The following is an 11,418-nucleotide window of genomic DNA, read 5'->3' on the forward strand; positions in this document are numbered from 1 at the left end:
AGGTGGGTGAGAAGATACAGTAGAGTAGCATTAAATCAGTTGGTTTGGGTTGTTGATAAGCAGTGATTAGTTGACTTATTTTATACTCAAAGATGAAGTAATGAAGTGGCTCCATGATGTAGTGGTTCACACAATCATCTAACAAGTGAGGGATCGCCCATTACTGACCTGTTGCACCCATCGGCGTGTGTGGCAACATAGTGCGATTTTCATTTGTGCACAAAGATTTGGGGTAAAATAATGCACTGTTTATTTGCAGTTTATGCACCAGAATCTGTGCGATAAACGACATTTTTCTGACATATTTTGGAGAGATTTTTGCAGTGAAGTTCAGATGACAAGCATCAGAAATATTGAAAAGTCTTCATAGCGTCATTGTTTAGCTGTTTTTTGCTGAGTTGGGACTCTCGGTGTCTGGCTGATTTTTCGCCATGTTCATGGTTTCTGAATCACTATCTGGTTTTAAAACACCAAGATGGTGAAAAGTCTCAGCTTGAGGTTTCAGACCAGATGTTCATTAATCAAAGGGTGATGTCCATTTCTAAAGTTCAGAAGTATTTTCTAGAAAATTGATATTTTGCCATTTTTGGATAAGAGAATACATTTCATATGTGGTAATGTTACCTTGTGTTCTAAAATATAGTGGACTGCATTTTATTTTCGAGGAATATTAATGGTCAAATGATCTGGAAAATAACCTTTAGTTGTACACCTGATTGACTGATCAAATGATCTAGTCTTTTCAGATCTCATTTAAGAAGAAGAATCAAGCCCACCAGGATACAACTCAGATTCTGGAAATGATAATGCAGCAACGGGTGCATTATCATTTCTTTTCCTAATGAGCAAAATGAAACTCCTCTGCTGCTACTTTGTCTGAGAATGCTTTATTTAATAACTTGAGGCACAATCAGATTTATCCATGGCTTTAAGAATGCTTCTGTGCCTCCATGCTCACCCACAAAATCCTTAGTGAACTCTATTAAAGGCCAAAAACTTACCAACAAAGCAAGCTCCATAAGACTCAGCAAACTATGTGTCCTCTTGTTTATTAAGACTTCAGGAATGTCAATAAGAGCATTTCTATACAGTAGGAAGGCTGTAGAGGGCAGCGCACAGACACAATGACCTCCCGCTATTCTCCTCGTTGATAATGACCCAGACACAGGCACAGGCACACTGCCCATCAGCCAGACCTCTAATAAAGCCAAACACTCTCTATCATCTACTAATAACCTCCATGCAGCAGTAAGAGTCATGGACAGGCCGGCGTCTTCTGAATACACGCCAGGGAACAAAGCTCCGAGCTGAAGTAGTGGAACGCATCCTGCTTATCGATCGGCGACTGTGCGCTGCCTGATGGCACACGGTGATAACGACATTCTTGTTCTTCATCCCCAAAACACACAAAGACAAAGAGTGCTGTAGAAAAGAAAACAACAGACAGACACACACACTCAGACACAGTGCAAAACATTTCACTCTAACAATCAATCCTTTGGGTAGACTCATTTGGAGGCTCTTGGTTGCCACGCTGCTTCACATCCTCAACTTCACACACAAGAACACACTTGCAAGGTTGGTATTTTTGTAAAGATAGGATTGGAAAACTCGTTAGTCTTTTCTTAATTGGTATAGAAATTCCATCCTTTTTTCCCCCTCACAGCAACCTCTCCAGGGGAATACTGATTAATAGTCCTCCAAGTCCTCATGATACTTCCCTCACCTCCTTGCACATATACACATACATCCTCGCTCCTACTCTCTGTAGTGCCGAGCCATCCATACTCAGCTTCACTGTTCAGCAGACGATCATTTCTTCACAAGTTTTCTCCTGTCTTTCCTCCAGCTTTCACATCACTGGCTCAGCCTGACAATGTATCCATACAGCTGGTCTGAGAAGGCTTGAAGAGAAAACTTATCTTCTACCCTCCTCCTCCCAGCTTGTCCCATGTCCCTGCGGAGGTGTGGCTCCCTGACGAGCCTCTCCATGGCCTTAGAGAAGGCCTCGGCCGTGGGCTCGCACAGGAAGCCCGTCTCCCCGTCTGCCACGCTCTCCAGGGGGCCCCCAGAGTTCACAGCGATAACGGGGCAGCAACAGTACATGGCCTCCACAGGAACTATCCCAAAATGCTCTCTGCTAGGGGTGTAGAGGACGGCGGTGCTGCCCTGCAGCAGTGCCACCTTCAGTGAATCTGAGGGGGAGCGGAGGAAAGTAACACAGTCCTCCAAGTGGAGCTGCGCTGCTAGCTCTTTCAGTTCAGTGTAGTGCTGAACATTCTCAGTGACGCGATCATCGTAGCCTCCTGCCACCACCAGGTGAATGCCTGGTCTCTGGCCAGGAGGAAGGCTGCTCCTCAGGGTTGCCAAAGCCGCCAGAGCCAGGCCTAAATTCTTCTTCCTTTCGTATCGGTTCAGAGAGAGAAACAGACAGGTAGTTCCCTCGGGGAGCAGTCCTTCCAGGCTCTGTGCTTCAGTGGTTGCCTCGTCAAAGGTACGCGTGTTGAGGGAGGGATAGAGGACATCTGTCTGGACTCCGCTCAGACTGCAGAAAGTCTCCCTGAAGATGCCTGCGGTGAACTGGCTGTTTACCAGAATCTAAAAGAAAGCGTAAAGAGATTTGTTCACAAAGATCTCACATAAATCAGAGGTATTTTAATTCCCTATAACATGAACAGCAGCATAAGGCCTTTGATCACCAAAAAGTCTAAAGTACAATCAACATGTCATCAGATTTCTCTCAGGGGCCTGAGCTCTGACACCAGCTTACATGTGGAGATCAAATCCTTTCGCACCGGTGAATAGCTAAAGAGCTAAAGCAGTTGCGAGGAGAGAGAATTTACTTCTCTCAAACGTCTTTAGGCTGAAAAGCTAGGTGTGCTCTCACACTAGGTAATCTGTTCTGTACCCGATTAAATTGTATCTACAAAGTCCAGTTTCCTGGCCCATGAAAAGATGGGCTCATTGTAGTTGGACTACACAGTAAGTATTTAGTATAATTGCTTATTACACACAGGCACAGAGCGTCTTCAGGAACAGCTGATTGTGAAAGTCGGCAGAGTTACAGTGGGGCAAAAAAGTATTTAGTCAGCCACCGATTGTGCAAGTTCCCCCACTTAAAATGATGACAGAGGTCAGTAATTTGCACCAGAGGTACACTTCAACTGTGAGAGACAGAATGTGAAAAAAAAATCCATGAATTCACATGGTAGGATTTGTAAAGAATTTATCCGTAAATCAGGGTGGAAAATAAGTATTTGGTCACCTCAAACATGGAAAATCTCTGGCTCTCACAGACCTGTAACGTCTTCTGTAAGACGCTTTTCTGTCCCCCACTCGTTACCTGTATGAATGGCACCTGTTTGAACTCATCATCTGTATAAAAGACACCTGTCCACAGCCTCAAACAGTCAGACTCCAAACGCCGCCATGGCCAAGACCAAAGAGCTTTCGAAGGACACCAGGAAAAGTATTGTAGACCTGCACCAGACTGGGAAGAGTGAATCTACAATAGGCAAGCAGCTTGGTGTGAAAAAATCAACTGTGGGAGCAATCATCAGAAAATGGAAGACATACAAGACCACTGATAATCTCCCACGATCTGGGGCTCCACGCAAGATCTCATCCCGTGGGGTCAAAATGATCATGAGAACGGTGAGCAAAGATCCCAGAACCACACGGGGGGACCTGGTGAATGACCTGCAGAGAGCTGGGACCAAAGTAACAAAGGTCACCATCAGTAACACACTACAACGGCAGGGAATCAAATCCCGCAGTGCCAGACGTGTTCCGCTGCTGAAGCCAGTGCATGTCCAGGCCCGTCTGAAGTTTGCCAGAGAGCACATGGATGATACAGCAGAGGATTGGGAGAATGTCATGTGGTCAGATGAAACCAAAGTAGAACTTTTTGGTATAAACTCAACTCGTCGTGTTTGGAGGAAGAAGAATACTGAGTTGCATCCCAAGAACACCATACCTACTGTGAAGCATGGGGGTGGAAACATCATGCTATGGGGCTGTTTTTCTGCCAAGGGGACAGGACGACTGATCCGCGTTAAGGACAGAATGAATGGGGCCATGTATCGTGAGATTTTGAGCCAAAACCTCCTTCCATCAGTGAGAACTTTGAAGATGAAACGAGGCTGGGTCTTCCAACATGACAATGATCCAAAACACACCGCCCGGGTAACAAAGGAGTGGCTCCGTAAGAAGCATTTGAAAGTCCTGGAGTGGCCTAGCCAGTCTCCAGACCTCAACCCCATAGAAGATCTGTGGCGGGAGTTGAAAGTCCGTGTTGCTCGGCGACAGCCCCAAAACATCACTGCTCTCGAGAAGATCTGCATGGAGGAATGGGCCAAAATACCAGCTACTGTGTGTGCAAACCTGGTAAAGACCTATAGTAAACGTTTGACCTCTGTTATTGCCAACAAAGGTTATGTTACAAAGTATTGAGTTGTATTTTTGTTATTGACCAAATACTTATTTGCCACCCTGATTTACGAATAAATTCTTTACAAATCCTACCATGTGGATTCATGGATTTTTTTTTCACATTCTGTCTCTCACAGTTGAAGTGTACCTCTGGTGCAAATTACTGACCTCTGTCATCATTTTAGGTGGGGGAACTTGCACAATCGGTGGCTGACTAAATACTTTTTTGCCCCACTGTAGTTATTGAAAAAAAAAAAACCAATAAGGCAAGTGAGAGGATAGTGTCTCTGGACTTCCAAAAATCACCCCAAACAACCCACGAAAGCCATAAAATCATTCACTTAGTGCTCTGCAGGAATGCTTTTCAAGGTTGTACATCTACATGACAAAGTGTGAGAGAGAGAATCAAATTCAAAATGAGAGATTAATTTTCCACGGTGATTTAGCAAAACTCTTTTGACATAAAATGGTCAATCCCTTTATTCCATTAGTCTACAAATTAATTTTATTATTTTAATAATTTGTAATCAGATATGCACCGGATCAGCCTTTGGTAGGCCCACAGACTCTGATTGAAAAGTGTGCTGGGGTTTTTTGAACTTCTTTCATTGGTTCACTGATTGGTTAACATTCCTTACTATTTTTATTATACAAATGAAATAAAACAGTCAGTCCTGTAATCTGACCATATTGCTGTGTGTGATGTTACGCACCATATCAGCCATGCCTGTGGTTCGTTCCTCCAGCCAGTCGATGGGAGTACGGTAAAGCTTCTTCAGGGCCGACTTCCTCTGAGTCAGCAGCTGGTCTGGGAAGTGACAGTAGAACAGAACCTTCTTCCTGCGGCGACCCAGTCGTAACACTGGGATACACACCGACACCTGGGGTCAAAGGGAACAACGATAAGATCAAAATACAGAAAATGTGACATGTGCCCATTTAACAGAAGTGCAAGTCATAAAACGGCTGATTGTTTTTAAATGGTATTGTAGTGTTTAAAACACTGCACAAGGATCAATCAATATAAAATTCACCAAATCTGGAAAACAAATCCCACTGGACCCACTTGGAACCAGCAGGTTTTTAATTCCAACTGTAGCTTATTTAATGAAGCCATGTGTTTTATCAAGACAGAGCTTAAATATATTCTGCCAGCCCTCAAAGTTTCCACCCCATTTTAACAGTAAAATGTGCGGATTCATAAATATCCTAAAGCTAATGTACCAAATGTTTAAAAATAAATAAATAAATCTGCTCCTTCGTCTTGAGATGCTCAACTGGGAAGCACCCACTCACTGTTTTTCATTGAAAAAACAGCTAAGTGACAGAGAAGTTACAGTAAGTTATGAGACACAGTTTTCTCAGAAGAACTGAAAAAATATATGACAGTCATTCATGCTGCCTTTGCCTCCAAACGGGGTTTTAAAAAGCCTTTTTATATCCTCTCTCTTAAAAGGTTTCTGGCACTTATTGTGCAATACAATTCACCTGATCACAGAAGATGACATCATATTCCACACCGCTAAGGAAGACCAGGTAGAGGGCCACATAGATCATCCTCAGGTAGGCGCACAGGGCATGCAGGTAGCCAAACACACTGGTGGGTAGCCAGTCACCCACACACACCTATTAGAACAATAATAACAGGAGCAGTGACAAAATGTTTGTGTTTACCAGTGATATAATTTTCTTTAGTAGCATAGTGCACTCTAACACACCACAGGAAGTTCCTCATCGAGGGTCTCAGAGAAGCAATGTGTTGGGTCATAATGGGCCGTCCAGATCTGAACGCTACATCCCTGAGACTTCAGAGCAACGGCAGCATCAACCACCAGCCGCTCCGCTCCCCCAATACCAAGGTCAGGATGGAGGAAAACTACCCGTGCCATCCTATAGACAACAAGGAATACAGTTAAAACTGAGATGAATAAGGGCAAATAGCTAATTTTCCCAAATCAGAAGTACAAAGTTTAGATGAGCAGCTTTAAGGTTAAAAAGAAGTCAGTGTTAACCTCGGGCACAGATTAAAGACAGATTAAAGAAAAAATACATTTTCTGTGGCATTCAAACAATCCAAAACTTGATGCTGATGAAAACAACAAACAGTTTTCTCCAGCAAAAGGTACCCGGGATTCATGCATCTAATCTTTGAAAGATTTCAGGCCTGCATTGTTGCCAACTTGAAGAATCTGTCCTTGTGGTTTGTACCATCACTTAATTTATAACTTTTATCCCTGAAGGTACTTCAGAACTGTTGACAGCAAGGAAATACACCCACAGCTGCTGGCAACCACCCTGTCTGACTGTCACAGCCTCCGTCACCTATTTGAGGACAAACAGCTAGTTCACAATATAGCAGAGAGAAAAAGTCGAGCTAATAACAGGTTATTCCTGATTCAGATACCTTTTTTTTTTGCTTTAGATGACAGTTAGTACGATTATAAGCCGTTTTAGACGTTTGTTCAGTTATTATTATAATGTGTTATCCGTCAACCGCGGAATTAGTAACGAAACACAACCACATCTTTAGGTAAAATAATTTAGGCTCGGGTCTCCGCACTAACCTGTCCAAATGTACCAACCTGTGATTATGCCCGTTCAGCTGTCTGTAATACCGATCAACAGTCCGACAAAGTTACCGTTTAGACGCCATCTTGGCTCAAATCAAACGTTACGACTAGACTCACCCCGCTTCGTGCTTGAGCCACAATGGCTAGCGTTTCCTCCGACGTGACAGACACGTCTCTTTCAGAACCGAGGGTAATCAATTATTTGCCTTTGATTTAATGTACATATTTATAAACGAATTCAAAACATTAGAAATAAATATTTTTATAATTATTACTTAATAACTCAAAAATGCATAAACACTTGAAATGATGTTCTGTTGAGTGTGTTTTTTGTACTAAATGCGGTCAGTTACTCAGGCTTCTATCTGGTCGCCTACTTTGGTCTTGTGTTTTGCAGTCGTGTCCTTTTTAGACAAGCGTCAGCTTTGTGGGCTCTCTTCTCAAGTTTTTCACACACTGACTGTGTGCCGCTCCTCCGACGTGGATATCAGCTTGAAGAGCTCCAAAGCGTTTTAGCTCGCATCTGGACAAATAAAACAAAATGGTAAGCTCCTCAGATCTGACTGGAACGGCTATTACTGGTCACGCTAGCCTTGTCCACCGCATTCATTCAGCACTCAGCTGTTAGCTAGTATGCTAACGTTAGCTCATCAATTGTAGACGTGGCTCTTTTAACTACGAATTAAAGGATCTCAAGACAAAGTTTCAGGCTATTGTAGTACTTAATTAAGTAAATGTTAAATATATGTGACTGCTTTAGAAGGAGATTTGGTACTTGATGCTTGATAGTAACCGTATAAGTACCCAGTCAGAGTCTTTGTAATCTGATATAGACGTAATATACACTTTAAAGCCAAATATAAGTTATTTATACACGAAGCATTTATTGAATCTCATGACAGAGTGCTGTAGGTTAGTTTTAGGTGTGAAAATGTAACAGATATGAAGGTTTGTGATTGAATGCGCTGTAACGTTGTCGTATATTTTAAACGTGCTGGTTATTTTCTAGCCTGGACCAGCAGCAAGTGCCACCAATGTTGGAGCCTCTAGCAGATCCCCCAGCAAGACAGTGGCTCCCCGTGCAGCAGGCTCCACAGTCAGACAGAGGTATGCATACACACACTTTATGTCATCAGCATTTTAAGCTGATGACAAAAGGGCACAGAGGGTGTCCTGAGGAATTGATAGATAATGCAGCCTTCATTGTCTCTACACCCAGTTTAACACCAGATTTTCTTTCTTCCACCATCCAGTGAGAGAATATCTTTTGTAAGAAAGATAACTGTGCTGCACAAACACCTTACAAAGCTTGCAATTACCCCCCCCCCACACACACACACACACACACACACACACACACTCACTCAGTAGTGACCCATCTATTAATGTCGTCATCCTGTGAATAGGTGTTGATAATTTGTGCGCGTGTCTGTGTGCACGTGTGTGTCCACGTGTGTGTACGTGCGTGCTCCTTCCCATAGATTAGAGCAGATAGATGTTATGCTGTTGGCTTAATCAGTGTGTAATCAGAGACTCACTGCTTCCTCTCAGTCTCATTATTACCCATTACTACCACCATCTTCATTACCTCATTAACCTCTGTTTAATCTCATCCAAAGAATGACGGAGCAATGACTCAGAGTGCTCTTTCATCAACAGCTGCTGTAGCTGAAATTAAATTCATAATAAGCCGTAGTGTATAATAGATCGCACTGTTGTTTTTGATTATTTTTTTTCCCCCCTCTTCTGGTGATTTATATATGGCAGCCTAAAAGAAGGTTTTGATTTGGTTTATACAGTTGAATAAAGTTAAAGTCTGATGAACTTTGCCAACAGTATGATTGACAGAAATTGTGTTGTGCTTGTTTTTTAAAATCTAGTTTCTTTTCCATTCTGGAAAAGTGTTGTAATGTGATGACATTTTTTAATTTTTTTTAAGAAATAGCTGATTATTGGTAGAATAAAAAATCGTTTTGCATCTGTGTTGCACAGGAAAGCTACCAGCAGTGGTACACGCAGCGGTGGCAGGACCACGGGATCTGCTGGCACAGGCGGCATGTGGCGCTTCTACACTGAAGACTCACCGGGACTCAAAGTGTAAGTATAGTTTATAAAAGTTTTATAGCCACAAACCAATCCAGCGTTTGACATTTTGACTTTCGTACACTCGCAACTCCAAAACTAATCCTCAGGATTTCCGACACTCGCCATGTTTAATGGTGGGAAATTGGCCAGACGTGACTCAGCAGTAAAGCAGTTGATGTATTCAGCCTAATAAGAGTGTGAGTGTATATACACACGTAATTATGTGAGTAAAGTACACATTTAGAAAACTCTCAAACTTATATTCTGCTCCATCCTCAATGCCCAACCCCCTCCAACAGCAGAGGAGGCATCCTGCCTCCTGGCCATAGCCAGTCATTGGTTGATCAATGGTGCTGTGGTGGTTATTGAGTGCGTCTCTCCAGCAGTCGAAGGAGGGCACGCTCGCCGTATACAGTGCTGTATATCGAGTGCATGTTTGTTCCTGTGTTAGACGCCGGCCTCAAAGCTTCATTAAAGGATCCACTCTGAAAGGTCAACTCAATTACAGCCTTCTGACAGAGGGGGGAGGAAAGGGAGGGCCGATGAGGAGAGGGAGGGCTGATGAGGAGAGGGTTGGCATGGCAATGCTTCTACTTAGCCATGCGCTCCTCCACCCCCACCCCCCACTCAGAGCCTCCTTCAGAGATGAGAGCCCCTTCCTTGTTTCTAAAACTCATCAATAAAATCAGCCTCTCCGCTAAGACTCGCACTCTGGTTAGGGTTACAGCAAAGTGTGTGTGTGTGTGTGTGTGTGTGTGTGTGTGTGTGTGTGTGTGTGTGTGTGTGTGTGTGTGTGTGAGAATCTGGTTATTAATCATCGTCTCATTGTTGTGTGACAGCGGTCCGGTGCCCGTGCTGGTGATGAGCCTGCTTTTCATCGCGTCAGTCTTCATGCTTCACATCTGGGGGAAGTACACCCGCTCTTAAGCAACCCTGGCCGAATGACCTTTGACCCTGCGCCTCAGTTTCTTAACTCTTTGGACCTGGACCAAACAACAAATGAACCACCATACCCTCCCCACCTCCTTTTCTCTGCTGTCACTACAAACACACAAATTGGATTTTTCTGTACACGATCTTCATCTGCGTCTGACTCTGGTGACCACCTTGTTGCTCCTTCCCATCACTGTGTGCATGTGTCACACATGATGGGGTGAATGGAGAGAAGCGGTGTCGCTGTCCCTTTCAAGCAGAAGGAGTAGCCTGTGTTCACTCCAATGCTGTATGAATTAAGTGCAGTGCCCAAGGACATCGTTGTTTTCAGGCCCCCCACCAACATTTCTCCCCGTAGCCTGAATTACAATTTATTTTTTTTTGTTAACAGCATTTGTACAAAATGTGATTGTATTATTGTACAATTAAAAAAAAAAAGAAGAAAAAAGTAAAAATTAATGTGTGTGTTTTTTAAATTTAACCTTACTTTGTTTGACTAAAAAAAAAAAAAATCTTTTGTTTTTCAAGTCATTTGAAGTTGAACGAGGCTTTTTGTACACTGAATGAGGGGACAAATATTCTCTGCCACGTTGTTAGTGACAAGTGAAGTTTTCTCACTTTTAACCTTCTGTATCCATTACCAGACTACTGAAAGCCGTGCGTTTTCACAAAAGGCATTTACTAGTGTTTGTTTCGACTAAAATTAAAGCCTTGATGGTGCTTTTAGATGGATAAAAACAAGGATATTAAAACAGAAATTGAAATGTTAAGTGTTAAGTTTCACTGTGATTGGCAGTCCACTAAACGCTTAAACAAATTCCAGCTACTTGTAATTTATCCGACTGAGGCTTTGGCTGTAATTCAATAATCCTATTTCATGTTCTTTTTGCTAAAAATTACATTTAAGCTCATCCTTTACTCAGTTTTAATTGCGTATGCTTGCTGTACATTTAGCAACTGCTTAAAAATTAAGTTTGAGTCGATGAAAGTTGGCTTTTTAAGTTTGGGTCTTACACCCGACTGCCAAAAGGTTGTTTTTGGTTTTATTTGTACTGGCGGCATTAAATGTGTCATTCTGCAGACTATAAAATCTATAAATACAGGCAGTCACTGTGTAAACAGTGGCAGAAATGCCACAAGGCAAACCTTTGAAATCATTTCAGAAATTAAATATGCTTGCATTCCTTCCTTCTGCCTGAATGTCTCTTTACATTTCGGGGCAATTGTCTTTGTGAAAAAAGCTCATATAGAAACCAGAGAAAATGTAATTACAAAAAACACAGCTTGCAATAACTTTTAATGTTGACCAAACCACTAATACGAATATGTACATCTACATGATCACTAGATCCAAAATCTGTCCTAATTGCCCCTCCTGTGAATTTTGCCCAGGTGTGTT

General features: G+C 42.6%; 2 protein-coding genes across 4 annotated transcripts; one reads left to right on the plus strand and one right to left on the minus strand.

Moving 5' to 3' along the window:
- Positions 1 to 1,033: 1,033 nt before the first annotated feature.
- alg2 (ALG2 alpha-1,3/1,6-mannosyltransferase) lies at positions 1,034 to 7,182 on the minus strand. 3 transcript variants are annotated; one of them, XM_004541391.3, is made up of 5 exons: positions 7,119 to 7,182; positions 6,150 to 6,321; positions 5,920 to 6,057; positions 5,145 to 5,312; positions 1,034 to 2,598 (listed from the first exon to the last, which is right to left on the minus strand). In XM_004541391.3, the coding sequence occupies exons 2-5, from the start codon at positions 6,318 to 6,320 to the stop codon at positions 1,858 to 1,860; spliced, it is 1,218 nt and encodes a 405-aa protein (XP_004541448.1). In that variant the 5' UTR covers position 6,321; positions 7,119 to 7,182; the 3' UTR covers positions 1,034 to 1,857. The 3 variants fall into 3 exon arrangements, with proteins under 3 accessions (XP_004541448.1, XP_004541446.1, XP_004541447.1); XM_004541389.4 differs by having other exon boundaries at positions 7,014 to 7,141; XM_004541390.5 differs by lacking the exon at positions 7,119 to 7,182 and adding an exon at positions 6,996 to 7,109.
- Positions 7,183 to 7,398: 216 nt separating this feature from the next.
- sec61b (SEC61 translocon subunit beta) lies at positions 7,399 to 11,207 on the plus strand. Its single transcript, XM_004541393.5, has 4 exons — positions 7,399 to 7,545; positions 8,011 to 8,108; positions 8,994 to 9,098; positions 9,926 to 11,207. The coding sequence occupies exons 1-4, from the start codon at positions 7,543 to 7,545 to the stop codon at positions 10,011 to 10,013; spliced, it is 294 nt and encodes a 97-aa protein (XP_004541450.1). The 5' UTR covers positions 7,399 to 7,542; the 3' UTR covers positions 10,014 to 11,207.
- The last annotated feature ends 211 nt before the right edge of the window (positions 11,208 to 11,418 follow it).

This window comes from Maylandia zebra, linkage group LG11, assembly GCF_041146795.1.
Source record: "Maylandia zebra isolate NMK-2024a linkage group LG11, Mzebra_GT3a, whole genome shotgun sequence".
NCBI classification, from domain to species: domain Eukaryota; kingdom Metazoa; phylum Chordata; class Actinopteri; order Cichliformes; family Cichlidae; genus Maylandia; species Maylandia zebra.

Bases quoted from the DNA above. Each gene is read 5' to 3' on its own strand.
- alg2 (XM_004541391.3), bottom strand. From the start codon at position 6,320: ATGGCACGGGTAGTTTTCCTCCATCCTGACCTTGGTATTGGGGGAGCG. The intron at 6,058-6,149 runs GTGTGTTAGAGT...TTGTTCTAATAG, and splicing joins TCGATGAGGAACTTCCTGTG to GTGTGTGTGGGTGACTGGCT. The intron at 2,599-5,144 runs GTGCGTAACATC...GCTTTCTTTTAG, and splicing joins CCACAGGCATGGCTGATATG to ATTCTGGTAAACAGCCAGTT.
- sec61b (XM_004541393.5), top strand. The intron at 8,109-8,993 runs GTATGCATACAC...TGTGTTGCACAG, and splicing joins GGCTCCACAGTCAGACAGAG to GAAAGCTACCAGCAGTGGTA. The intron at 9,099-9,925 runs GTAAGTATAGTT...GTTGTGTGACAG, and splicing joins GACTCACCGGGACTCAAAGT to CGGTCCGGTGCCCGTGCTGG.